This window comes from Bombina bombina, chromosome 8, assembly GCF_027579735.1.
Source record: "Bombina bombina isolate aBomBom1 chromosome 8, aBomBom1.pri, whole genome shotgun sequence".
NCBI lineage: Eukaryota > Metazoa > Chordata > Amphibia > Anura > Bombinatoridae > Bombina > Bombina bombina.
This window is the reverse complement of record NC_069506.1, coordinates 179,919,691-179,947,190: the sequence shown is the minus strand read 5'-3', so window position 1 is coordinate 179,947,190 and position 27,500 is coordinate 179,919,691. Positions and strand designations below refer to the sequence as shown.

General features: G+C 37.7%; 1 protein-coding gene across 3 annotated transcripts in view; it reads left to right on the top strand.

The window, feature by feature from the left end:
* LOC128638656 (transcriptional enhancer factor TEF-1) overlaps positions 1 to 27,500 on the top strand; it is a 130,109-nt gene that overhangs the window by 43,963 nt on the left and 58,646 nt on the right. For all 3 annotated transcript variants that reach the window (XM_053690761.1, XM_053690760.1, XM_053690759.1), the window contains 2 exons: positions 21,639 to 21,703; positions 27,235 to 27,297. In XM_053690761.1, coding sequence (XP_053546736.1) covers positions 21,639 to 21,703; positions 27,235 to 27,297 — 128 coding nt within the window. The remainder of the gene's footprint in view (positions 1 to 21,638; positions 21,704 to 27,234; positions 27,298 to 27,500) is intronic.

The following is a 27,500-nucleotide window of genomic DNA, read 5'->3' as shown; positions in this document are numbered from 1 at the left end:
CACACACACTCTCCTTATCTATTACAGGACAGGCCCTGTAATGAGGTTTCTAGCCACATTAACTCATTCACTGCCAAATCAGCTTTTAAGAACAGAATGTTACGTGCTCTGCATTTTGCTACAGTTCCGCCTAATCCTCATCTGTTGACTTAAGGAAAATGTCTATATTGTTTCAAGTTCTCTGCCCACTATAATTTACAAGTAGCTCGTTATTAGTGCTACCGTTTGCAATAAACAGACAAAGCTAATGTGTAGTTTGCATTTTTGGTTTCATTGTTCTTTAAATTTTACCCCAACATGCACTTTATTGGCTAATATAAAACCAAACCGTATAAGCTAGCTTGCTGTAATATATCATTTTGTTTTGGTGTTTTTTTTTTAGCTTTTTATAATGGGTAAGCATATTTATATAGCCATTGTATATCTCCCATTGCACTGCCAGTAGTATGCTTGACTGATAATAAATCTACCCCATGGCGCGATTTATCAAGCTGTTTGCCATATTATGACTGCAGATTCTCACAAGAGAGCCTGCAAGCAGTGTTCATCAGACCCATGCTTCCTATCCTCTTCTCCCAGTCTTTCAATCTCTCCGGTCTCACAAGGACCGGGAAGATTAATAGCTCCTGCCCACGCGTGATTGGCTGTGCTTCCTATCCTCTTCTCCCAGTCTTTCAATATCTCCGGTCTCACAAGGACCGGGAAGATTAATAGCTCCTGCCCACGCGTGATTGGCTGTGCTCGGGCAGGGTGCAGTGTTGCAGAAGAGTGCAAAAGAGCGTTCTCGTGCAATGCTGAATTCCGCCAACTGAATTCTACCCACGAGAGGCGAGCTGCGGCTGACAAGGGCGCATAAGAACACCCCTGTTCGCTGTGGCTAGATAAATCGGTTGTTGCTTTAGACATTTCCTTCATTCATTTAAATTACTGGAAATATAAAAATGTTTTTTTTTTTTGTGTCCCTATATGATTTCTGTGTTTTTGTGTTTTCACAACTTCTAAATGACTGCTTTTATGCAATACTATCAACTAATCTATAACATAGCAACGTAATTCAAGACTACCTGGCATAAACAGGAGTCTGCTTTTAGGGATTATCTAATCCTAATGACAATTTATATAGTATAATTGATAATATTGAGTGATATCAGCTATGTGATTATGTGCTAGGGAAAAAAACATTTAACCATTCGGCTGCCAGACTGGTTAAATTTATATATCAGAAGATTTTTATAAGGAGAAATTGCAAAGTCCACCATTTCCTGGCATCTGGTGTTTAAGGTGTTTAAAAATACACTTGGATGATGCATTTCATTTTACAATATGTTTGATCTTGTTCAGCTCTCCCTACTTTAATATAAAATTAGTTAACTCATTCAGTTGTATGACCGTTACTAAAGTTAGTGAAGTGGGGAAAAAATTTAGCAATGATAAATTATTTGAGTTTTAAAAATTATCATTACTGATATATTTATGATTTTACTTCGTTAACCAATTTAAATTATTTATAGATATAGAACAAGGCTGACTGCTTTTGGCTGAATTTTTAAGCATTGCATAAAAGGAATTATTTTCCTTTTTAATTTCTCTGAATGACAAGTTTGGATAATGACATGTGACCATGATGGGATGTCTATCGTTCATCCATTTAAAGATCAGTTCACATCCAAATGCCCTTCCACAACCAAGGTTCTACTAGCTCAGATACCAGGAATTCCAGCATAGCCAGCCACATTTGCTCAGATTCACAGAATTGCTTTAGAGTGAGAGAGGCACGTGACATGTGGCTTCCAGATGAGTCTGTACTTAGGGAGGCAGCATATGGTACCACTGTAAGATATATGGTCACTGCAACAGAAGTTCTGTAACGTAGCTCATATTAAACCTTGATGCTTTATAGTGTATTGAAAGGAATAACTGTAAAAAAAATAGTGTTTTTCCAAGTACAGTTTTATTTGAAATTTAATTTCTTATTTATATATGCACAATGCATTTGTTACTCTTTAGAAGTAGTTTAACTTGGAGTCTGTGGAAACTCCCTATTCAGATTTATTCTCTTCTTCCTCCTGTACTACCTTCTTATTTTATTTTATATTATAATTATTATGTATTTTTATTTTGTTATTTATTTCCTTACACTATTCGGCCTCAAACTCGTATAGGTTGGTCATACAGTCTTCCTTCTGGCAAATTTTATATTTAGCATTTTGTATAGCTATAGGCATGACAATTTCAAGGTGTCAGGTTGCCTTGGCAACTAAAAACTTGTGATATAATATCCACTAAATTGTCCACTGAGACCAGCATGATCTAAGCTCCTATTTGCTCTTCTGGTTGCAGTGTGCGTTAGAACCACCACTTGTCAGATATCTTATTCTTTCTTTATGTTTATGCTGACTCCTAGATTTTAAACAAATTTGTCAAGCCCTTTTGTTTATGGTTATTAATATTTTGATTAGCCACTAATTCTTAGGTTTCTATTCTGTTTGTTATTTCAGTGGATGGAATTCTTTTACCTGATTGTCAAGTCAAGTCAGCACTATTTCTTCAAAAAAAGGTTGTCTTTCTTATGGTGACATAACATTTTACAAATAGGAACAGACTATGCACATTACACAAACAAACATGATAAATTTACAATAAAGGTGTATGAAGCGATATCATTGTGGACTACAAAGCATATAGATACAAAATAGTACATTAGAAGTAGTCACATCAAGCTGACTTTGGCTGTGCAAGACGCTGTCGTGATTCTAGCAAATATTGATTCAGTATTTTAAACAAATACTTTTCTTTATTATATCAAATATTCCCAGTTTCTATGAATAATCACATAGCGCTGGGCTTTAACGCCGTTAGGACGTCATGGAACGTCCTACCTTATATGACCTACTACAGCCTCCTCATTTTAGGTAATGGCAAATCGGACTTGGGTCATGCCTTGCGTCGTAGGCAGTCCGCCATGATCCGATCCTGGCCTTAAAATCACAAGTAGCAGCCTGGCATTCAGAGGTTGAACATATAGATAAAGGCTCACTCATGAGCTCACAAGCAAGACATAGCTTATGAGTAGTTGTACATATTTACCAATCATTGTAAGTTTCCAAACTCTGAAGTTATGATACAGAGTTTAAAGGGACATGAAACCCACATTTTTACTTTCATGATTTAGAAAGAGAATACAATTTTAAACATCTTTCTAATTTACTTCTATTATCTAATTTGTTTTATACTCTTGATATTCTTTGCTGAAAAGCATATCTAGGTATGCTCAGAAGATGCTGATTGGTTGCTGCACATAGAAGCCTCGTGTGAGTGGCTCACCCATGCGCATTGCTTTTTCTTCAACTAAGGATATCTAAAAAATGAAGCAAAATAAATTATAGAAGTCAATTGTAATGTTGTTTAAATTTGTATTCTCTATCTGAATTATGAAAGAAAGATTTTGTGTTTAGTAACCCTTTAAGCACAATGTAGCTAGAGTTAGTCATTCAAAAGTAATGCCCCTTTAAAGTATTTTAATTTCTATTAACAGAAAGCAGAGATAAGAAATTAACCTGATTTTTTTGCATGTGAGTGCAAATTCAAACTCTTGCGTGAACTCTTTGTAAGTTTTTTGTTGTTTGTTTGTCTTTTTGTATGTGTCTCTTCCTGTCAGCTTCTCATCTTGTGACCTTTTTATCATTAGAGGCATTAGGTTTAGATCAAAGACAAAAGTAACCAAACTTGTTTGGCTTGTCTCGTTTATCTTTAATTTGTGGCTGCTATGGCTAATGTTTTCAGCAAGACAGTAAATGTATAAGTGATGTTTAATCTCTCTTAATGGTCAATTTAAAAAAAAAAATCTTATATTTTTGAATTGCTTTCAGGTTTAAAACTGTAATTTATTAAAACAACATCCCTGTAACCCAGAAAGACTGACTTTTCTTTCACAATCTGGTTTCTCGGCATGTAAGAGTGGGTGTACCTGGTGGGAGCATTTAACAGGAGAGCACCTCATGGGTGTGTGTGTTACATTGTGAGAGAGCTTAGGGGTTTGTATAGTTAGTTGCAAATAACGTATATTAGTGCGCAAGAGAGGGGGCCTGTTGGGTGAGGGTAAGGTTCGAAAAGCACCTTGAAATGTGTATAATGGTGAAAAAGTTACAAACCAAAATCCTATAATATGCACTACATCACATGCTTGCTAGGTAATCTATATTCATGTTCCTTTAAAACATTTAAAACCTATTCATATGAAAACATTGATATAATAAGCATAACATTTATAATTCTATGCTTAGTATTTAAACTCTTTATTTTGATTTAAATTCAGCCTGTGTACTTCTGAATCCTAGGGACTGAATGCTCATTGGCTGATAAGCAGGACTCCCCATTGCTTCATTGGTGGACACTGGCAGACCTCAGAAACATGAAAACAGAAAAAATGTTTTCTTTTTATTGGTACATCCATTTTGCAAAAAGCATTTTAAAATACCCTTTCTTAGATGCAACAAATAAAAAAAGTTCATTTTTAAAGCAACAAACATATCAAGGATATTAATAAAAAGAGAGAGGTGCTCAACCTGCGAACGAACAATAGCATAATAGCTCTGATCCTGACTTCACAGTACAGTCCAGCCCTGAAATACCAGGCAATCCCTCTCTGAACGAGCGAAACGGCAAAACCCCAGACGTACGTTTAGGTCTATTGTGGGCCTCGTCAGTGAGGTGCAGCGATATCCCTCTAGGCGCACTGAGCAACTTATCCACGTCTGGATTCCCACATCACACTTAGGGAGACTTCCCTAAGTGACATAATTTTGATAAATAAAAAGAGAGAAGCGCTCAACCTGGGAACGAACAATAGCATAATAGCTTGTTCTATGGCTAGTTACCACCCAAGAAGCAGCCTCTTGAAGGATATTAGTTCAGCCATTAAATGGACATTCTACACTAGATTTTTCTTTGCATAAATATTTTGTAGATGATCCATTTATATATCCCATACAGTTTTTTTTGTTTAAAAAAAAAAAAAAAAGGATAGTTTAGCTTATTTTTAAATAACTTTGCTCTGATTTTCAGACTCCTAACCAAGCCCCAAAGTTTTAAGTTTTTAAACTGGATTTTTATATCAGTATCTGTGCATATTATTCTTTATAGTAGTGTCTCTTACATGCAGTTATATAAAAAATGGTGTATACTGTCCCTTTAACAATACTGTTTCTTGATTCCCAATTAACATAAAAAATGAAACCATCAAGGAGACTTTTTAAAACGGGCATCTTTTTTTTCTTCTCGAGCCATTCTCAACTGGCGAGAAAGAATTTGTCCTTTTTTTTTTTTTTTTTCCTTTCCAAAAGTGTCCTCAAACACTTCCACTGCAATGTCAACATTTCCACAGTGTTATGTGGAATTCATCTGCAAAAGTACATACCTGCACTTAAAGCTCAGTATTAGTGAGAAGAGGGAGGGAAACTAAAGCCAAATTTCAGCTCAGTGTTCTACCGTTTGACATAAACATATTGTTGTCCACAACTATTTTTACCAAGGAAAATAAAGATCCTGGCCACTTAGTTGTAATTGCAGTTCAAATATTCACTTTGGATCACCAAACTTCTATGTTCAACCAGGTCAGCCTTGGGTATATTTCTCGGCGTACTGCACATTATTGCTCTGGTCCCTCGAGAGGTTGCATCTATTCATTTCTACATAAAGCCTCATATTTTTTTTTTTTTTATACCTTTTGTAGTTTGATGTTTGTTTTTGGAGCATGTACACATATGCTATCCATCAAATAACTTTAGCTGATATAAGCACAAATTTTAAGGTTTATGACTTTAAACTGCATTTTTTTTTTCTGTTTAAAAGTTTTTCTTTTAATGTCCTTACATCCTAATATTATCACTTATAACAGAAGTTTATTCAATGAATGAACCACGCTGTTTGTAGAAAGTGTTTCCTAAAATTACTTGTGAAATAATGTCTTCTGGATTTGCTGCATATTTTTTATTTGTTTTTTTAGTTAAATGCGGTAGAGTGCTGCGTTGTGTGTAAGAGTATGGGGAGCTTTTGGTTAGTGTACTTAGAAGTAGGGTAGAATTCAGGGAATATGTATAAGGGTGGGAGATTACCTAGGTAAATTGTGTGTGTATATTGTGTCTGTTTATTATCTCTATAAAACACATTTCTATGCAGTATCATTCCCCAAACCTACACTCTGTGCTTACACTGTCCCTGGAGGTCACCAGAAGTGTGCCTGGTTATGAACTTGTCTGGGTCAGTGTACAGACGCACATACCACAGAAAGCTGCAGAGTTATAGTGCAGCAAGGCTGGGAGTGACATCCACTCCAATATACTTTTCCTGGAGTACCTATTTAAGTACATTTAAAGGGCCACCCTTTTTTATTGTTTAAAAAGATAGATAATCCCTTGATTACCCATTCCCCAGTTTTGCACAGCCAACATGGTTATATTAATATATTTTTTAACTTTGTGATTAACTTGTATCTAAGCCTCTTCTGACAGCTCCCTTATCACATGGCTATTTATTATCTATTGACTTGCATTTTAGCCAATTAGTGCATTGTCATGCACAACTCCATGGGAGTGAGCACAATGTTATCTTTATGTCTCACATGAATTGGCAGTCTCTTGTTGTGAAAAGCTAATAAAAAAGCATATGATAAGAGACTTCCTGTAGTAGCTTAGTAACAGGCAGAAGTTTAGAGGTTTAAATGTTATAAAGTGTATTAATATAACTATGTTGGTTGTGCAAAGCTGGGTAATGGTTAGTAAAGGCATTATCTTTTGAAACCATAACAATTGTGGTGTAGACTGTCCCTTTAAGGTTTGCTGGTCAGAGGGTTTGCCATCTTGGAATAAAATTGCAGCCATGCTTCTCACATAAATTATTATGCAACATAACTTAAAAACTAAAGTGTAACTTAAAATTGCTTAATTGGGGCTTTTTAAATTATGTCAGCTATTCTATTCTGAACTAGTTAAACTATTGAAAACACTTTGAGATCAAATTTTTTTTAATTTTTTTTTAGGGTTTAGCTCTTGCGGCAAGGCAAATACATATTTGTACTTAAACTCTCTCATCTTAGAGGCTTATATCATATAATGAGCAAGCTTCTTGATGTGGATTTGTTTCTGCCACCTCAGGCCTCCATAACAGGCTACATTTTGAGGATATCTGAACTAGAGCACAGGTGAAATAATCAGCCGATTAATAAACATAGTTATTTTAGCCGCTCTTATCCTAGGTAATTCTGAAAACCTGGGCTGTTGGGGAGGCCTAAAACCAGTGGTTTATGCAATAAATGAATTAGTTCAATAGATGGTAAGCCTATGTGCCAGGTAATTATACTATTGAAAACTGTAAGGTTTGGCAAGGCGTACGCTATGATTGCCCTTTATGTGGGTTAAAAAAATATCTAACGCTTTAAAGGGGAAAAATGTATCAAGCTGCCTTTACCGCTTTTGAAGCTTTGTGATGTAGTTTCACATACGCAAGTCTGCAATCTCAAATTTAAAAAGCAGATATTGCTTCTTAAATTCCTCTGTGCCATCTCAGAGCTGGAGAGATAAATGACCCCACCAGTCACTTGTTCGGGGTGGTTAACGCGCCCTGCTCTCACGCAAGAGGTTGCGCAATGTTAACTTTACCACTTCATGATGCAACCAACCTAGATGTATACTTCAGCAAAGAATACCAAGAGGACATAGCAAATTTTGGTAATAGAGGCAAATTGGAAGTTTGATTAAAATGACATGCTCTATCTAGACCAGAAAAGTTTAATTTTGATTTTTACCGCCCATTCAAGCATTGTAACGTTAGGTATTACTTACTTTGGTGTTTGTTTGTGTGGTAGCCTTATAGTTATGTGGAAAAGGGTGTATTAGTTGTCTATACTTCTGTAGCTGCACACCCATCACATTCATTATCGTTTACATTGTCTCCTGGGGCTTTATCCGTTGCTAAAACAGGACTGGCCTATTTTCATAGTATGACATTTTAGGGCCTCAGGTCTGTGAGCTTCTTGCACCCTAATTCCAGCGCTCGTGCATGTCTGCTAAATAAACTATAACACAACTCCTACTCAACACTGTAAGCTTTTTCATTATGTTTGTAATCCTTCTTTGTTATATTTCTTCCACTCTTCTTGTACGCTGTCACATGTCAGCAGAGCTGCAGTGCAAATTCAAGGCACACCCTGAAGCTGGCAGGTGCTGCCTTCAAACTGTTAAGCCCATGAATGCACAAGCAGTGACCTATGCCCCCCAAAGCAGCTGTCATGCCTTGCTCCGGTTTCCTTTTAACACCAATACATGACTCTCTCTGCTTGAAATTCACTTAAAAAAAAATAAAAAAATTCTTGGGCCGCTTCATCTCAGCATTCGCTAAATTCACCCGTTTGCTCCTCCAACAACTGTCTCTTGCTTAACAGTTTTTTTTGTTTTCATCTGGAATATGCACAACATTATATATTCATTAAAATAAACAGATTTTGTTTGTTCTTGTTGTTGAGTGTTTATATTTATACACTCTTATTTATGTGACTTCTTTATTTCTTTCATTTAAACTTTTGTTAATGCCGGTAAAGCTACCCCCTCCCCCATATTCCAGAATTTTATATTCAATAGCTATAAATGTAAAATAAGTATGAAATAATCTCCATCTTATGCTTTAGACACTGTACTCTGAGGCGTGTTTTTTTTTCTCTTCTTTTTCTCTTTAGTTGTGATTGGCTCCTAAGTGTTTAATCCTGCAATGTCACTAAAGACATAAGTCATATCCCACTAGGTAACTGCTAGCATTGCAGAAACAACAATCGCACATACTGTAGCTGCTAATCACCTGTTGTTTCCTCATTGGAGCTGCAATGCTTGTAGCTCCCAGGAGTAACTTTACCTAAGTTTTTAAAGCCTTTTGGGGACTTAAACACAGAACTAGCAGGGATCTGTGATGCAAAAATGATATACTCTACCTGAATTACAGCATATATTTTGTATTAGAATTTGCCTTTTTCTCTTAGTTGAACATTCCACACAGATTTTGGGTCAGGCTAAAATAAATCCCTTACATTCTCCCTATACATTAAAACAAACTATAAATTATTATCGGTTATTTGTAGAGCGCCAACAGATTCCGCAGCGCTATAAATGCTGTTTCATCTCCATTTCTGTTTTTGGGTTAGTGCCTTTCACAGGCAGGATCCTTGGCTCCTACATATTTTTTTATTTTTTTATTGTGTGTAATTTTCTGAAACTTAATAACAGAGTAGCAGTAAAAATGTATTAAAATACTAGAAACAATGTACATCAAAGCTTTACAAATCTTGGGACCCTTGACTTCTAGAATTGTACTTACAAATTTTTTGGTTTACCCAACGCAAATTGGAATAGTAACACCCTTGTCTGCTCATACATAATTGTGCTGGACTCATCGGCATTTTTGCAGGTTCCCAAATTTAGGGGGGAAAAAAATGAATTTGTCAACCCATTTTAAATAGAACCATATAAAGGTCAGTGAATAAAATAGTCATAATGCTTGCAACAAAATTGGTAAACTTATGCAATTCTGATTATTCAAGCTCCGGCACTTTGATGTGAGCAATTTTCAATAAAGTACATTCAACTCTAGTTATTTAAAAAAACAAACAAAAAAAACCTGTTGCTAAAACATTTTCTTAAAAGGAAACCAAAGAGTTAAATATACAGTGCAAACAATTACACAGGGCGATATGAATCATTCTCATGATTTATTTATTTTTAAAGTTCCCTGGGACAGAAGTAGTTTCCCTTGTTAGACCTGATGTGTGCATGTGAAAACGCGCCCGGATAACTGTAGCTTTGTGATTTCAGCTATTCCAGCCTACATGGATTTAAGGGGTAATATGCTTAACTAAAGAGTTATATTGTTCTCCCATAGGGACATACTGGATAAAGACTCTGTTTGTCTGCTAAAACATTGGACAGGTGTCGTTTTCCTGCATCTGCCCCAAATTTGACAGACATTACACATCAGACTTGAGAACCTGTTCAATAACATTTGTTACATGCACAGAAAAGCTATTATTGAAAGAGAAAAAGACTGTTTCACTGGAACCTGTTTACTCTTTGTTGGGTAACTAGGCATAACGAAATAGCCATGGTCTTCAGCAGAAGGATTAGCTACTGGCATGAAAGGGAATTGGAAATGTTGAAATTTAAATTACATTCATCTTATTGATTTGTCCAAATGCAGACAAGCATATTGAGGCTTTTTTGTGTGTTTTTTTATTTTAGGAATGTTTTAATATTGCCTAGTTGGTGTACAGGCTATGCTGCTGTAAAACAGTTGGCAGAAAATGTTCTTTCAAAGGCAAATATTGAAACCTGAAATCTCAATTACACTTGTTGCCAATAATAATAGTACTATACCATACAGAACTGTACCTCAAAATATGTGTTTTGTACACATCAGATTAGTTGCCAAGTTCAATGTTTGTTGAAGCCATGTGCAAAAAAAAAAAAAAAATTCCTCTCAAAGCCATGTGCACAAAATTCTTTCACTTTTGCTAGAAAGGTCACATGCTTTTGTAGGATGAGGTTTGGTCTACCCAGAATGCTGCTGCTGCTATTATTACTATTATTATGATGAATAATCATAATATCATAATCCTATCGATTTATCAAAATATCTCTTAGATTTCTCAAGTAAAGTTGGAAGGGGTGAAGTATGGGGGGGGGGGGGGTATGCTTTAAATTTAAACCAAAATATACTTGCTTGTGTTTTTGTTTGTTTTTTGTTGTGAGTGTGTGTAAATTTTAACAACTATGCTTTTATTATATATGTTAAAATAAAAAATAAAATACTATTAACATCTCTTGTTGCTCTGCTACTATTACTGACGCCTACAAATGCCCCTGTGCACTTCTGTTTCTGTGCAGATGATTATAACACGTGTCATAAGCTTATGGTGGGTTCTTTTGCTCATCTTTTTTAAAAAAAATTTAAAGAGATACATGCTAGAAAATGCTCTGTGTACAACATTATTTTATTATTGCACTGTTGCTTGCTTAAACTATTTGTTTAACATCTGAAAGAGGGTTAACAATATAGAAGTATAGATTTTGACGGCAGATACGAACCATGGGCCTAGCAAGTTTGCCCAAAATTTCCTAAAAGTATAAACTTATCTACCCCATGGCAGAACATGCTGTGATCTGAGATGTCATCACAGAAAATGCAACATGTCTGCAGGAAGAACAGGACACATGCAGGAACCGTTAGCGCTTTAACTTTGCAGCGCTGCTCCCCATCAGGCTGTTCTCTTCAAATAGAGTTGTACTCTGGCTGCACTGTGAAAGTTTTTCTTAACACAGTGGGGCCGATTTATGTAAGTGCGAGCGGACATGATACGATGAAGCGTGTCATGTCCGCCGCACATTGATAGATGCCTACAGCATACGCTTTCGGCATTTATCATTGCACACACAGTTCTTGTGAACTGCTTGTGCAATGCTGCCCCCTGCAGATTTGCGGCCAATCAGCCCAATCGTATAGGATTGTGCGGATTGATGTCTGCAGCCGCTGCTTCCTAACTGCTGTTTCCGGCGAGCCTGAAGGCTCACAAGGAAACGGGGGCATCAAGCTCCATTCGTAACTTGATAATTCGGCCCCAGTGCATCCAGAGCAAAGTGCTGTTTGAAGTGAACAGTCAAATATGCAGTAGCGCTGCAAAGCAGCAGTGCATTGATTGTTGACTGGCTCTCAGATTTTTTTCAATACTGCCCCCTAGCCTATCCCAGTCAGCAAAGCTGTTTTTTCTGAATGTAAGACATTCTTATGAGCAATGCACCTTTTTTATTACTATATTTTTATATTAGACCAAGAGAAAAGGAAACAAATTTATTCAAGAGACATTTTACAAGTTGTTTTTTTTTTGTCTGAAGCTAATTTGCAATGTAGGTTTCCACTACTGCACTATATTATAAAAAAAAATGTTTTATTCTCCAGTTAATCAACACATTGCTGCTGAACTGGTACTTTAGTGTAACTGCCTAATTTAAAATTGAATTTTATTTAAAAATAATGCAGAAAATGTTTCACTAAAAATATCTCATTGCAAAAAGTGAAAAAAAGTTCTGCCTCTGGGCTTATCTAGTTCTTAGGATAGTCTGATGCTTATCCTAGGCATTTTATAAGTCCCCCACAGTGTTTGTAATTACCATCTCTTGTGGAAGTTTATTCCATGAATCAATCACCCTTTCTTTAAGAAGTAATTCCACAAATTACTCCTGAATATACTACCCTTCAGCTTGAGAGCATGACCCCTTGTTCTTGACTTTTTTTTCTTTTCTTTTTATGAAAAATAATCACAGCCTCAGCTTTACTAAGCTCCTTAATATACTTGATTTCTCCAACATAGGTGTGTCCGGTCCACGGCGTCATCCTTACTTGCGGGATATTCTCTTCCCCAACAGGAAATGGCAAAGAGCCCAGCAAAGCTGGTCACATGATCCCTCCTAGGCTCCGCCTACCCCGTCATTCTCTTTGCCGTTGTACAGGCAACATCTCCACGGAGATGGCTTAGAGTTTTTTAGTGTTTAACTGTAGTTTTTCATTATTCAATCAAGAGTTTGTTATTTTCAAATAGTGCTGGTACGTACTATTTACTCAGAAACAGAAAAGAGATGAAGAATTCTGTTTGTATGAGGAAAATGATTTTAGCAACCGTAACTAAAATCCATGGCTGTTCCACACAGGACTGTTGAGAGCAATTAACTTCAGTTGGGGGAACAGAGTGCAGTCTCTTACTGCTTGAGGTATGACACATTCTAACAAGACGATGTAATGCTGGAAGCTGTCATTTTCCCTATGGGATCCGGTAAGCCATGTTTATTACGATTGTAAATAAGGGCTTCACAAGGGCTTATTTAAACTGTAGACTTTTTCTGGGCTAAATCGATTGATTATTAACACATATTTAGCCTTGAGGAATCATTTTATCTGGGTATTTTGATATAATAATATCGGCAGGCACTGTTTTAGACACCTTATTCTTTAGGGGCTTTCCCAAAGCATAGGCAGAGTCTCATTTTCGCGCCGGTGTTGCGCACTTGTTTTTGAGAGGCATGGCATGCAGTCGCATGTGAGAGGAGCTCTGATACTTATAAAAGACTTCTGAAGGCGTCATTTGGTATCGTATTCCCCTTTGGGTTTGGTTGGGTCTCAGCAAAGCAGATACCAGGGACTGTAAAGGGGTTTAAAGCTTAAAACGGCTCCGGTTCCGTTATTTTAAGGGTTAAAGCTTCCAAAATTGGTGTGCAATATTTTCAAAGCTTTAAGACGCTGTGGTGAAAATTTGGTGAATTTTGAACAATTCCTTCATGTTTTTTCGCAATTGCAGTAATAAAGTGTGTTCAGTTTAAAATTTAAAGTGACAGTAACGGTTTTATTTTAAAACGTTTTTTGTACTTTCTGATCAAGTTTATGCCTGTTTAACATGTCTGAGCTACCAGATAGACTGTGTTCTGAATGTGGGGAAGCCAGTATTCCTATTCATTTAAATAAATGTGATTTATGTGATAATGACAATGATGCCCAAGATGATTCCTCAAGTGAGGGGAGTAAGCATGGTACTGCATCATTCCCTCCTTCGTCTACACGAGTCTTGCCCACTCAGGAGGCCCCTAGTACATCTAGCGCGCCAATACTCCTTACTATGCAACAATTAACGGCTGTAATGGATAATTCTGTCAAAAACATTTTAGCCAAAATGAACCCTTGTCAGCGTAAGCGTGGCTGCTCTGTTTTAGTTACTGAAGAGCATGACGACGCTGATATTAATATCTCTGAAGGGCCCCTAACCCAATCTGAGGGGGCCAGGGAGGTTTTGTCTGAGGGAGAAATTACTGGTTTAGGGAACATTTCTCAGCAGGCTGAATCTGATGTGATTACATTTAAATTTAAATTGGAACATCTCCGCATTTTGCTTAAGGAGGTATTATCCACTCTGGATGATTGTGAAAATTTAGTCATCCCAGAGAAACTATGTAAAATGGACAAGTTCTTAGAGGTGCCGGGGCTCCCAGAAGCTTTTCCTATACCCAAGCGGGTGGCGGACATTGTTAATAAAGAATGGGAAAGGCCCGGTATTCCTTTCGTCCCTCCCCCCATATTTAAAAAATTGTTTCCTATGGTCGACCCTAGAAAGGACTTATGGCAGTCAGTCCCCAAGGTCGAGGGAGCGGTTTCTACTTTAAACAAACGCACCACTATTCCCATAGAGGATAGTTGTGCTTTCAAAGATCCTATGGATAAAAAATTAGAAGGTTTGCTTAAAAAGATGTTTGTTCAGCAGGGTTACCTTCTACAACCCATTTCATGCATTGTCCCTGTCACTACTGCCGCATATTTCTGGTTTGATGAACTGCTTAAGGTGCTCGATAGTGACTCTCCTCCTTATGAGGAGATTATGGACAGAATCAATGCTCTCAAATTGGCTAATTCTTTCACTCTAGACGCCTCTTTGCAATTGGCGAAGTTAGCGGCTAAGAACTCTGGGTTTGCTATTGTGGCGCGCAGAGCGCTTTGGTTGAAATCTTGGTCGGCTGATGCGTCTTCCAAGAACAAGCTACTAAACATTCCTTTCAAGGGGAAAACGTTGTTTGGTCCTGACTTGAAAGAGATTATCTCTGATATCACTGGGGGTAAGGGCCACGCCCTTCCTCAGGATCGGCCTTTCAAGGCAAAAAATAGACCTAATTTTCGTCCCTTTCGTAAAAACGGACCAGCCCAAGGTGCTACGTCCTCTAAGCAAGAGGGTAATACTTCTCAGGCCAAGCCAGCTTGGAGACCAATGCAAGGCTGGAACAAGGGAAAGCAGGCCAAGAAACCTGCCACTGCTACCAAGACAGCATGAAATATTGGCCCCCGATCCGGGACCGGATCTGGTGGGGGGCAGACTCTCTCTCTTCGCTCAGGCTTGGGCAAGAGATGTTCTGGATCCTTGGGCGCTAGAAATAGTCTCCCAGGGTTATCTTCTGGAATTCAAGGGACTTCCCCCAAGGGGGAGGTTCCACAGGTCGCAGTTGTCTTCAGACCACATAAAAAGACAGGCGTTCTTACATTGTGTAGAAGACCTGTTAAAAATGGGAGTGATTCATCCTGTTCCATTAAGAGAACAAGGGATGGGGTTCTACTCCAATCTGTTCATAGTTCCCAAAAAAGAGGGAACGTTCAGACCAATCCTAGATCTCAAGATCTTAAACAAATTTCTCAAGGTCCCATCGTTCAAGATGGAAACCATTCGAACTATCCTTCCTTCCATCCAGGAAGGTCAATTCATGACCACGGTGGATTTAAAGGATGCGTATCTACATATTCCTATCCACAAGGAACATCATCGGTTCCTAAGGTTTGCATTCCTGGACAAACATTACCAGTTCGTGGCGCTTCCTTTCGGATTAGCCACTGCTCCAAGGATTTTCACAAAGGTACTAGGGTCCCTTCTAGCGGTGCTAAGACCAAGGGGCATTGCAGTAGTACCTTACCTGGACGACATTCTGATTCAAGCGTCGTCCCTTCCTCAAGCAAAGGCTCACACGGACATTGTCCTGGCCTTTCTCAGATCTCACGGCTGGAAAGTGAACGTGGAAAAGAGTTCTCTATCCCCGTCAACAAGGGTTCCCTTCTTGGGAACAATTATAGACTCCTTAGAAATGAGGATCTTTCTAACAGAGGCCAGAAAAACAAAGCTTCTGGACTCTTGTCGGATACTTCATTCCGTTCCTCTTCCTTCCATAGCTCAGTGCATGGAAGTGATCGGGTTGATGGTGGCGGCGATGGACATAGTTCCTTTTGCGCGCATTCATCTAAGACCATTACAACTGTGCATGCTCAGTCAGTGGAATGGGGACTATACAGACTTGTCTCCGAAGATACAAGTAAATCAGAGGACCAGAGACTCACTCCGTTGGTGGCTGTCCCTGGACAATCTGTCTCAAGGGATGATGTTCCACAGACCAGAGTGGGTCATTGTCACGACCGACGCCAGTCTGATAGGCTGGGGCGCGGTCTGGGGATCCCTGAAAGCTCAGGGTCTTTGGTCTCGGGAAGAATCTCTTCTACCGATAAATATTCTGGAACTGAGAGCGATATTCAATGCGCTCCAGGCCTGGCCCCAGCTTGCGAGGACCAGGTTCATTCGGTTTCAATCAGACAACATGACGACTGTTGCGTACATCAACCATCAGGGGGGAACAAGGAGTTCCCTAGCGATGGAAGAAGTAACCAAAATTATTCTTTGGGCGGAGTCTCACTCCTGCCACCTGTCTGCTATCCACATCCCAGGAGTGGAAAATTGGGAAGCGGATTTTCTGAGTCGTCAGACATTGCATCCGGGGGAGTGGGAACTCCATCCGGAAATCTTTGCCCAAGTCACTCACCTGTGGGGCATTCCAGACATGGATCTGATGGCCTCTCGTCAGAACTTCAAAGTTCCTTGCTACGGGGCCAGATCCAGGGATCCCAAGGCGGCTCTAGTGGATGCACTAGTAGCACCTTGGACCTTCAAACTAGCTTATGTGTTCCCGCCATTTCCTCTCATCCCCAGGCTGATAGCCAGGATCAAGCAGGAGAGGGCGTCGGTGATCTTGATAGCTCCTGCGTGGCCACGCAGGACTTGGTATGCAGATCTGGTGAATATGTCATCGGCTCCACCTTGGAAGCTACCTTTGAGACGAGACCTTCTTGTTCAGGGTCCGTTCGAACATCCGAATCTGGTTTCACTCCAGCTGACTGCGTGGAGATTGAACGCTTGATTTTATCGAAGCGAGGATTCTCAGATTCTGTGATCGATACTCTTGTTCAGGCCAGAAAGCCTGTGACTAGAAAGATTTACCACAAAATTTGGAAAAAATATATCTGTTGGTGTGAATCTAAAGGATTCCCTTGGGACAAGGTTAAGATTCCTAGGATTCTATCCTTCCTTCAAGAAGGATTGGAAAAAGGATTATCGGCAAGTTCCCTGAAGGGACAGATTTCTGCCTTGTCGGTATTACTTCACAAAAAGCTGGCAGCTGTGCCAGATGTTCAAGCCTTTGTTCAGGCTCTGGTTAGAATCAAGCCTGTTTACAAACCTTTGACTCCTCCTTGGAGTCTCAATTTAGTTCTTTCAGTTCTTCAGGGGGTTCCGTTTGAACCCTTACATTCCGTTGATATTAAGTTATTATCTTGGAAAGTTTTGTTTTTAGTTGCGATTTCTTCTGCTAGAAGAGTCTCAGAATTATCTGCTCTGCAGTGTTCTCCTCCTTATCTGGTGTTCCATGCAGATAAGGTGGTTTTACGTACTTAACCTGGTTTTCTTCCAAAAGTTGTTTCTAACAAAAACATTAACCAGGAGATTATCGTACCTTCTCTGTGTCCAAAACCAGTTTCAAAGAAGGAACGTTTGTTGCACAATTTGGATGTTGTTCGCGCTCTAAAATTCTATTTAGATGCTACAAAGGATTTTAGACAAACATCTTCCTTGTTTGTTGTTTATTCAGGTAAAAGGAGAGGTCAAAAAGCAACTTCTACCTCTCTCTCTTTTTGGATTAAAAGCATCATCAGATTGGCTTACGAGACTGCCGGACGGCAGCCTCCCGAAAGAATCACAGCTCATTCCACTAGGGCTGTGGCTTCCACATGGGCCTTCAAGAACGAGGCTTCTGTTGATCAGATATGTAGGGCAGCGACTTGGTCTTCACTGCACACTTTTACCAAATTTTACAAGTTTGATACTTTTGCTTCTTCTGAGGCTATTTTTGGGAGAAAGGTTTTGCAAGCCGTGGTGCCTTCCATTTAGGTGACCTGATTTGCTCCCTCCCTTCATCCGTGTCCTAAAGCTTTGGTATTGGTTCCCACAAGTAAGGATGACGCCGTGGACCGGACACACCTATGTTGGAGAAAACAGAATTTATGTTTACCTGATAAATTTCTTTCTCCAACGGTGTGTCCGGTCCACGGCCCGCCCTGGTTTTTTTAATCAGGTCTGATATTTTATTTTCTTTAACTACAGTCACCACGGTACCATATGGTTTCTCCTATGCAAATATTCCTCCTTAACGTCGGTCGAATGACTGGGGTAGGCGGAGCCTAGGAGGGATCATGTGACCAGCTTTGCTGGGCTCTTTGCCATTTCCTGTTGGGGAAGAGAATATCCCGCAAGTAAGGATGACGCCGTGGACCGGACACACCGTTGGAGAAAGAAATTTATCAGGTAAACATAAATTCTGTTTTCCCTTCTCTCCTCTAAGCTATACATATTTAGGTCATTGAGCCTTTCCTGGTAAGTTTTTTTTTTTTTTAATTTTTTAGACCATTTACCATTTTATAGCCCTCCTTTGTACAGATTCCAGTTTTTTTATATCCTTGTGAAAATATGGCCTCCAGAACTACGCACAATACTCAAGATGAGGCCTAACTAATGATCTATAAAGTGACATAAGAACCTTAATATTTCCGCTGCAAATACCTTTACTAATACATCCAAGCATTCTACTGACTTTACTCACTGCAATACTACATTGTATACTAAATTTTAAATCATCTGAAATAATAATTCCCAATCCTTTGTTGTGTCATTGAGTCTGTAATTAACATTTTGATTTTTCTTCCCTAATTGCATTTAGATTCCAGTCATTTGACCAAGCCTTGAATTTTTTTATATCACTTCTTATTTTTCTACCCCCTGGAACATCTACTCTAATACAAATGTTTGTATCATCTGCAAACAGACATACTTTCCCCTGTAGCCCTTTGCTGATATTTCTGATTAAATATGTTAAACAAAACAGGCCCCAGAACTGACACCTGAGGAACACCACTAGTAACTGCCCCCTCTGCTTAAGCCAGCATTCTACACAGTTTACAATTTGAGTCTAGACTGAGGAAATACAGTTTGTGAATCTCCTCAGTCTAGTCTCAAAAATATTGTTAACATTCACTCCAGAGCAGCAATTTACTATGAAAGCAGCTGAACACATCTGGTAAGCCAATGAAAAGGGGCATATGTGCGTAGCCACCATTCACCAGCTAGCTCCCAGTGGGGCATTGCTGCTTCTGAGCCTAGCTAGGTATGCTTTTCAACAAAGTATATCAAGAGAACACAATTAATTTGATAATAGAAGTGCATTGAAATGTCTCTTAAAATGACATGGTCTGGCTGAATTACGAAAGTTTAATTGTGATGTTCATGTCTCCTTAAATGCCTTCCCACTTTACCACCACTGTACTCTGAGTAAACATGCAACTTTATATTATCATTATGACTTAATCAGAGATGTTCCCTAAACCCACATTCCCACATAAAAGAATCTACTTTGACCTAAATTCACTAACAATTTCAGGAACTTTCTAGTGAGAAAAATTCCCAGTGCTATATTATAGAGCTCATTCACTTTGGGGTACCACTTCAGATTTTAAAGTAATTCAGTACTAAGGGGGCAATTTATCAAGCTCTTTGACAGGCTTTCGCCTGCCTACGACTACAGGTTCTCACAAGAGAACTTGCATGCCGTATTTAACGATCGGACCGCTGCTTCCCTACCCTTTCGCCACCTTCTAGGTGGTGAATTTCTGTCTCCCCGGTATAGTCCGACTGGGGAGATTGACAGCTCCTGCCCGGGCGTGATTGGCTGGGCGTGGGCAGGGGGCGGGATTGCACGTGAGCGCAAAATAGCGCTCGTGTGCAATGCTGAATTCCGTCAGGGGAATTCAGGCCGCCAGAGGCGTGCTGCAGCGCCAAAGGCGCGTATGTGCGCCCCTGTCCGCCTCAGCTTGATAAATCTCCCCCTAAGAGATAACTTTGGGAATGGAGATATTTTACTCACTGAAGAGATTTGATAAAATAAGGACTGGGAATGTTATTCTCATTGTACTTGAGTTGCAGAAGGACATCATCTAGGAAGCACTTCTGCTAAGTAGCTATACAGTCTGCGCTGGGCATGTGATTCCTTGTGCACATATTGGTGTTCCATCCTGTAAATAAATCAGTATAAGACACAGATATAAAAAGAACAATAATAAATGTTAGTATTTTTTTGTTTTTGTAACATTTCTGTTTTTTTTTTTTTGTTGCATTGCATTTATTAGTCTTTCAATCACTTAGTAGACTCAGCATCCCACTTCTTTTATTATTCCTATATTTGGTCACCGACGTGCTGTGACTTGCTCCACTGAAGGGGGATGTGTTGGCCCTGCAGCTCTGTTGTATCATGAGGCTGGCGCGGGGGAATGAAGCCGTCCAGCAGATGTACTCTTTTCTGTGATCAAGTAGTTGATTCATATGGTAGCTTACAGCTGTGACAATATTTCTCAAACTCCACAACAGGGCAATTAGTGACACATGCTTATCTTACATCGTATAGCAGAAATCATAAAACATATTCATTATAATATTTTATCATAGTAAAAGCTTTATATATATTTGCACTATTGTTTTTCCAAGGGAAATGCAATGACATTTAAAAAAAAATATAAAAGTATACACAAAATCTGTATTGCTGTAGTACCTAATTGGGTTATTTTTCATGTGCTGAAAGCAAAAAGGATTGATTTGTATTGGCTTTAAAATTTGTATCAGTTAATGCTCAAATTAAAAAACTTTATTTAATTTACATGATAATCATTCTTATTTAGGTAATATGCCACAGCAGTTAAAACCCCCCACTAATGAATATGATGTCAATCTGATAATGTCTTTCATTTTTCTATTTATTTGAAAATATTTGTATTATTTTTTTCCTCTCCTTTCTTAAACCATTAAACACATACACTACAAACATTACCTGAAAATAATTGTAATAAGTTAACCCAGGTGTGGCTGCCTCTAGCTATACACAGTCTCACCACCATTCAACAAAAGATAATTTAGACAAGGGGCCTTATTTCCCTGGGGCCTGGGAGGGAATTTGTTTTGCAAACAGGCACCTTTATGCTGACCACGCAAATTAAACCTATTCGAAAGACTGTAAGTGCCTTCAGTGTTAGGTTAACAAATTAAGGGGAACACTTTTTAATTTTAGTTTTTTGGTTTGTTTGGAGACAAGCCACAGTGGCCTGTTATACAATGCTCCCTCCCCCGGTCTTTACTTGAGGTCAGTCTTCTTACGACCTTGCACCATATTACTTTAGACTCCACTTTAATTAAAAGCAAAGCTGTTAGTTATTTTTTTTTTGTTGTAAATTTCAATTTACTTTTTTTTTTTTTTAATTTGGAAAATCCATAAATGCCGTCATTTTCATTACAGTTGGATTTAAATCCCTTTAGTGCCAGAGAAGGCTGCCAATTGGTTAATTAAATATGACCAGACTACTCAGGTTTCCCAAACCAATAAAAAATGTGCAAACAAATATTTCTGAAACAGAAGAATTAGAATAACTATTCATTATAGTATAAATTGAATGTTGGATAAAATCACACTGTAAAAAATCTATATTTTGTTTTGCTATGTGTGTGTATTTTTAAATAAAATTAATATTTCTATATGAAGTATTTATTGTACTTCCTTTTTTCCCCTTATGTTTTTCCTTTCTCTCTTTACACTTCCGTTCACTGTTCTTTATTTATTTGGTTCTCAATTCATCCAATTTTCAACTCTTTTCCCCCTGTCTCTTAGGTCGGAATGAGTTAATAGCCAGATATATAAAGCTCCGGACAGGAAAGACGCGCACAAGAAAACAGGTGAGAAATGAATGACCTCTTAGGCAACTGAGAGAATGCATAAGTAAAACTGTATGCAACATGTATTAACTATTAATCATCCAAACATAACTCATGAATTATTTCCATGGTATGAGTTAAATTATTTAGCCTGTTGGATTCCAAGGAGCACTGCAACATATTGTCTTAAAGGGACAGTCTAGTCAAAATTAAACTTTCATGATTCAGATAGGGAATGCAATTTTAAACAACTTTCTAATTCACTTTTATCATCAAATTTGCTTTGTTCTCTTGGTATTCCTTGTTGAATGCTAAACCTAGGTAGGCTCATATGCTAATTTCTAAAACCTTGAAGGACGCCCCTTATTTATTTTACAAAGATATGACGAGTCCACGGATTTCATCCTTACTTGTGGGATATTAACCGCCTGCTAACAGGAAGTTAATATCCCACAAGTATGGATGAAATCCGTGGACTCGTCATATCGTAAAAGAAAGTAATTTATCAGGTAAGCATAAACTTAGTTTTTAATGCATTTGGCAGTTTTTCACAGCTAGAGGGCGTAAATTCATGTGTGCCATACAGATAACATTGTGACCACGCCTGTGGATTTACAAGTGAGAGGGCACTGATTGGCTTAAATGCATGTCTGTCAAAAGAACTGAAATAAGGGGGCAGTCTGCAAAGGCTTAGATACAAGGTAATCACGGAGGTAAAAAGTACATTAATATAACCGTGTTGGTTATGCAAAACAGGGGAATGGGTAATAAACGGATTATCTATCTTTTTAAACAATAACAATTCTGGAGTAGTCTATCCCTTTAATTCCAGTTTGTTTCTTAAATCTGGAGAACAGAGGAAAAAAAGGTCTTGAAAGCGAATATAATGAAACAGCTAGTAAAATGATGGTTTGTTCTTATGGTATCACAACCTATTGAAGACCAATTTCTGTTTGGCACAAATATAGCAATAACTAATTTTCCTTGTTTTTTGTTTCTTTATATATATAATTTTTCTCCTTGCTCCTTCCATCTGTCAGCAGCTAGTGTAAAGTATGTGCATCCTACTACTTATAAGTTACCAAAATCAGGGACATGAAAGTCAAAATTAATCTTTCATGAGTCAAATTGATAATGCAATTTTTTTTAATATATATATATATATATATATATATATATATATATATATATATTTATATATTAAAATATAATATATATATATATAAAAAAATATATAATAAAATATAATTTACATCCATTATTAGAAAATTGATTAAGTTCTCTTGGCATCCTTTTGGGTGTAATCTCAGAAACCTGTATGTGTCTTGCGCACTATATAGCAGTAGTGTCTGCAAGAATGTTTGTAACATTATTATACATTGTTGCAAACAGAGCTGCCATTTTAAGTGCTCAAGATACGTGCACACTCCTGACCCTAGATCTGCAGTGATAAGGGTAGGGTAAAATCATTAAAGGGAAATTTAAACACAAAATGTAATACCACATAAAATTATTAATTCTAGCATAGTGATAAATATTTGCAGTGCAGCTGTGTTATTTTTTTTGCCTGCTTTTCCTGTTATTTAAATCTGAAAATTGTAGTTACCCCACTGCCCCAGAGAGGCTGAAGTGCATTTATGGAATGCAGGACCTTCACTCTCCTACATGCTGCACATTGATTGCTAGATATGAGCGGGAACTTATTTATATCTGTCCCTAATTGGCCACAGCAACGGAGACAAGGTAAAACACACTCAAGGTCTTTAACCCCTTAATGACCACAATGTACCCTGTATGTCACTGGTCGTTAATGTTTTTTTCAGGACATAATAGCATTAGTCTAGCAAGAACACACTATGAATGCCCTCCCTCCAGCAGGCTTTGTGGAATAGAGCAGTCTCAACACTGGTGGCAAGACCGTGCTATAAAACAATCAAGTCCCAAAAAAAGACCAGTGACATACAGGGTACGTCGCTGGTCCTTAAGGGGTTAAGGTGTATGTCACAGGACTGCAAGCCAGTGCATCTGTTGCTAACAAAATGAGAGTTTTAAAGGGAGTACAATTACAGGTGCATTGTTTTTTTGTTTTTTTTTCTCCTGTGCCTGCAGCTGTCTTCAAAGTCATTCTAAGTATTTGTTAGTGAAACTCTGCTTCTTCACACTGGGCGCCGCCATCTTGGAGATTATATTTGTTATGTCATTTTTAAACTGTGCAAAAAAAGTGCAAAAATGTTATCGCTTCTGCTCTATGTGAGCTAAACTGTAGTACAAGGTACAAATGTCAAAAAGCTTGTAAGGTCACAAATCTGTAAAATAACTAAATCTATCACAGGATGCAACAATAATGGTGTTACAAGATGGTGACACCCAGTATAAAATGCAGAGCTTTAGCAGCTGGATTTTGTAATGAGTTCAATGAAAACAACTTTATTCTCTTTAAAGATCAGTGCCGTACCCTGTTGTTTAGCCTTTAAAGAGATGCGAAGTCCAAATTATTTTTCTTTCATGATTCAGATAAAACATACAATTAAAGAAACTAATTTACATATATTAAGTTTTTCTTCATTCTCTTGGTATATTTGTTGAAAAAGAAGGGATGTATGCTTAGGAGCAGACCCATTTCTGGCAGCAGTTTTCTATCATGCTGCTGCTGGAAGCCTGCATGTGAGGTGAACCAGTGGCAGTTACTGTATACATAATCACTGTGACAGCCAGTCATAGTGATTGTATACTTTAAAATCGAGCCTAGAAAATTTGCATGCCCCAGTGCATGTTATCAGGCCTAGTAGCCAATCACTGGATACCTCGGGAGTGAGGTAGTCCAGTGATGCACAGAAAAGAGGCCCATGGTCATGTGATCATTGTGATAGCCAGTCACAGTGATCACATGTCAAAAATGAGAAGCCATTGTTTAACAATGGTTTGTCTTGGCCACTCCCTTTCTGTCCCAGTGAACACGTACAGTAAAAAAAAGTGTAAAATTAATTTTAATAAAATTTTATGTATTTTATGAATACATTTTATTTTACTAAAAATGTATTTGTTTTTTAAATCATTTTAATGTATTTTAATAAAGTGGGTTTTTGACCCCTAAATTTAGTTTTTCTGCCCTTGATGATAAAAGGGTTAAACATAATGTGTCAAAATACCTCTAGATAAATACCCTGGGGTTGAATTGTGCCACTGCTATTTATTTAGCTTACAGTCCAAGCATAGCAAATTTTAGCATAAACCAATAATTTGATCTTTTGTAGTATTTGGTTTATATTTGCTATAAATTACTTGAAAACATAGACACATGGAGTATTCATAAAATCAGGAATGATACATGATTTATTTTTATTTAGCTGCACTAGTTTTGTAGAAATGTTTATAAAGAAAACTGCCAAAAAATCCTCCTCAATTTGTCCCCATTTTTCAGTATTCAATTTCTATTTATTATTGTTTTATGAACACATATAGGGTTTAACTAGAAAATGTTTGCCTGTTTGTGTCTGTGTATGATATGTATGGGTGCAGGCAATAAACATAAAATGCCATAATGAAAAGAAACTGGCAAAACCCTTGGCCCTTAAAGGGACACTAAACCCAATTTTTGTTTCTTGCATGATTCAGATAGAGCATGCAATTTTAAGCAACTTTCTAATTTACTCCTTTTATCAATTTTTCTTCGTTCTCTTGCTATCTTTATTTAAAAAGCAGGAATGTAAAGCTTAAGAGCCGGCCTATTTTTGGTTCAGAACCTGGGTTATGCTTGCTTATTGGTTTGCTAAATGTAGCTGCCAAAATGTAAGGCTCTATTCAGGGTGCTGAACCTAAAATGGACTGGCTTCTAAGCTTTACATTCCTGCTTTTTAAATAAAGATAGCAAGAGAATGAAGAAAAAATGATAATAGGAGTAAATTAGAAAGTTGCATAAATTTGCCTGTTCTATCTGAATCATGAAAGAAAAAAAAAATTGGGTTTAGTATCCCTTTAAGTGGTTAAAGGTTGCTGCAGGAGGGAAAACACAGTGAGTAGTAATCATGCTACTGTAGTTGTACCCAGCTGTTTAATGTCCCTTTAAATTCAGAACTTTTTTCCACTGCAGTGATTCATTCTTAAATGCATATGTATAAAAAATTACTTTAATGTCCCTTTAAGTTAACACTGTTTATTTTGAAACCAGCAGGACGTGCGTGTTGATGTACTAACATGTCTATGGAATGCATTGATTGTTGGGGTCAACTCCCACAGCATTATTAATAGACTATATATACTATGTCTACATTTCCTTCACAGATTTTTTTTTTTTTTTTTTTTGCCAACACAAAGCTGCAGTTTGTGTTGCACATGCACTTTGCCAAGCCCTGCATTCAATTAGTAATGCATTCAAATAAATCATATTTTCAAGATTTTCTTATTTGATATGGTCATAGACTTAACAACTGTAATTAACCCACCATTTAGTTCCTCAGCTCAGTTACAGAAATCATTTTACATTTGTCTGTTTTAAAGATAATTTAGTAATGGCAGAGGCACTCATTTAATAAACTTTTCTATAATACACTAGATGGCGACATGTTTCCTTAATAAAATATTAATGTTAATGCACTGCCACCTTGCGGACTGCCATTTAGGCACATCAATGAATTTAAAGAGAGCTTTATTAATGTGATTAAGCAATGCACTTTCCTTTTCAGAATAAACCAATATTTTCTCATCAGGGTTCTCCCTCCTTAACATTAGGGCTATAAAGTGTTTGTTTACAATGCCCCTATTAACCATATGCAGGATGGGCAAATGTTGCAGCACAGTCATTAAAATAGCACATTTGCCTGAATTTGTTAAAGGTTTGCAGAGTATCCTGCCATATGTTTTTGCAAACAAATGACACAAACATTTCACTATGTTGAATTAGTTAAGAAGAAAAATACAAACAATATCTAAAACCATGGAAATGTTAAGTTTGGTATTTCAGTATTTACATTTTTAAATCAAATTAAAAAAAATATACACCAAAATGTAATTTTTTTTTTTTAATTAATCAAAGAGATTGAGAATTTGAGACCTATTTTGCTATTGAAACCTTTGGATGGTAGTACAGCTATCAAGGCAAACATTCTATTCAAATGGCTAGTGCAAAAAGAAAAATCACTTATAGTAAAACTCTGTTCCAGAACAGCAATGCATTACACACATCTGGTGAGCCAAAGGATACCAAAAGAACAAAGTCAAATTGATAATACAAGTGCATTTAAAATTGTCACATGCTCTATCTGAATTATGCAAGTATAATTGTAGCTTTCCAATCCCTTTAACTGTCAAAATAAAAACTCATCTTTTTTCTAATCCTAAGACTATAATAAGTGTTTGTTAATGGTTTCTAAGAGGTTTGTAACAGAAGATATGTCAAATTGCAGTATAGTATTTAATGTATATGACTGTGATTCCTTTTCAGTGACAGATAAAGCATTCTGGAGTATTCTCTCTTAGCTTGTAAAACTTTCCTTTTATCTGAGCACACACTCCAGTATGAGATGTAATTCCAGTTCTTGGTTCTCTCTCCACAGGTCAGCAGCCACATACAGGTGCTGGCACGAAGGAAATCCCGCGAGATCCAGTCCAAGCTAAAGGTAAGTAAGAGTCTCGCTTCTCTCATATCTGCAGCTTTAGCCTCTTTTGCTTGCACTAGCTGCTTCCTGCTGTTCAGACTTGCTTCTTTTCTTGCCTGCCTCTAATGTCTGTGCTTCGGTTCTATAAAAAATAAACAGGCCTTTTAATATGTCCAGCTGGCAGGAATAGATTGATGACACTGGTTCTTCATTCATTACAGTTA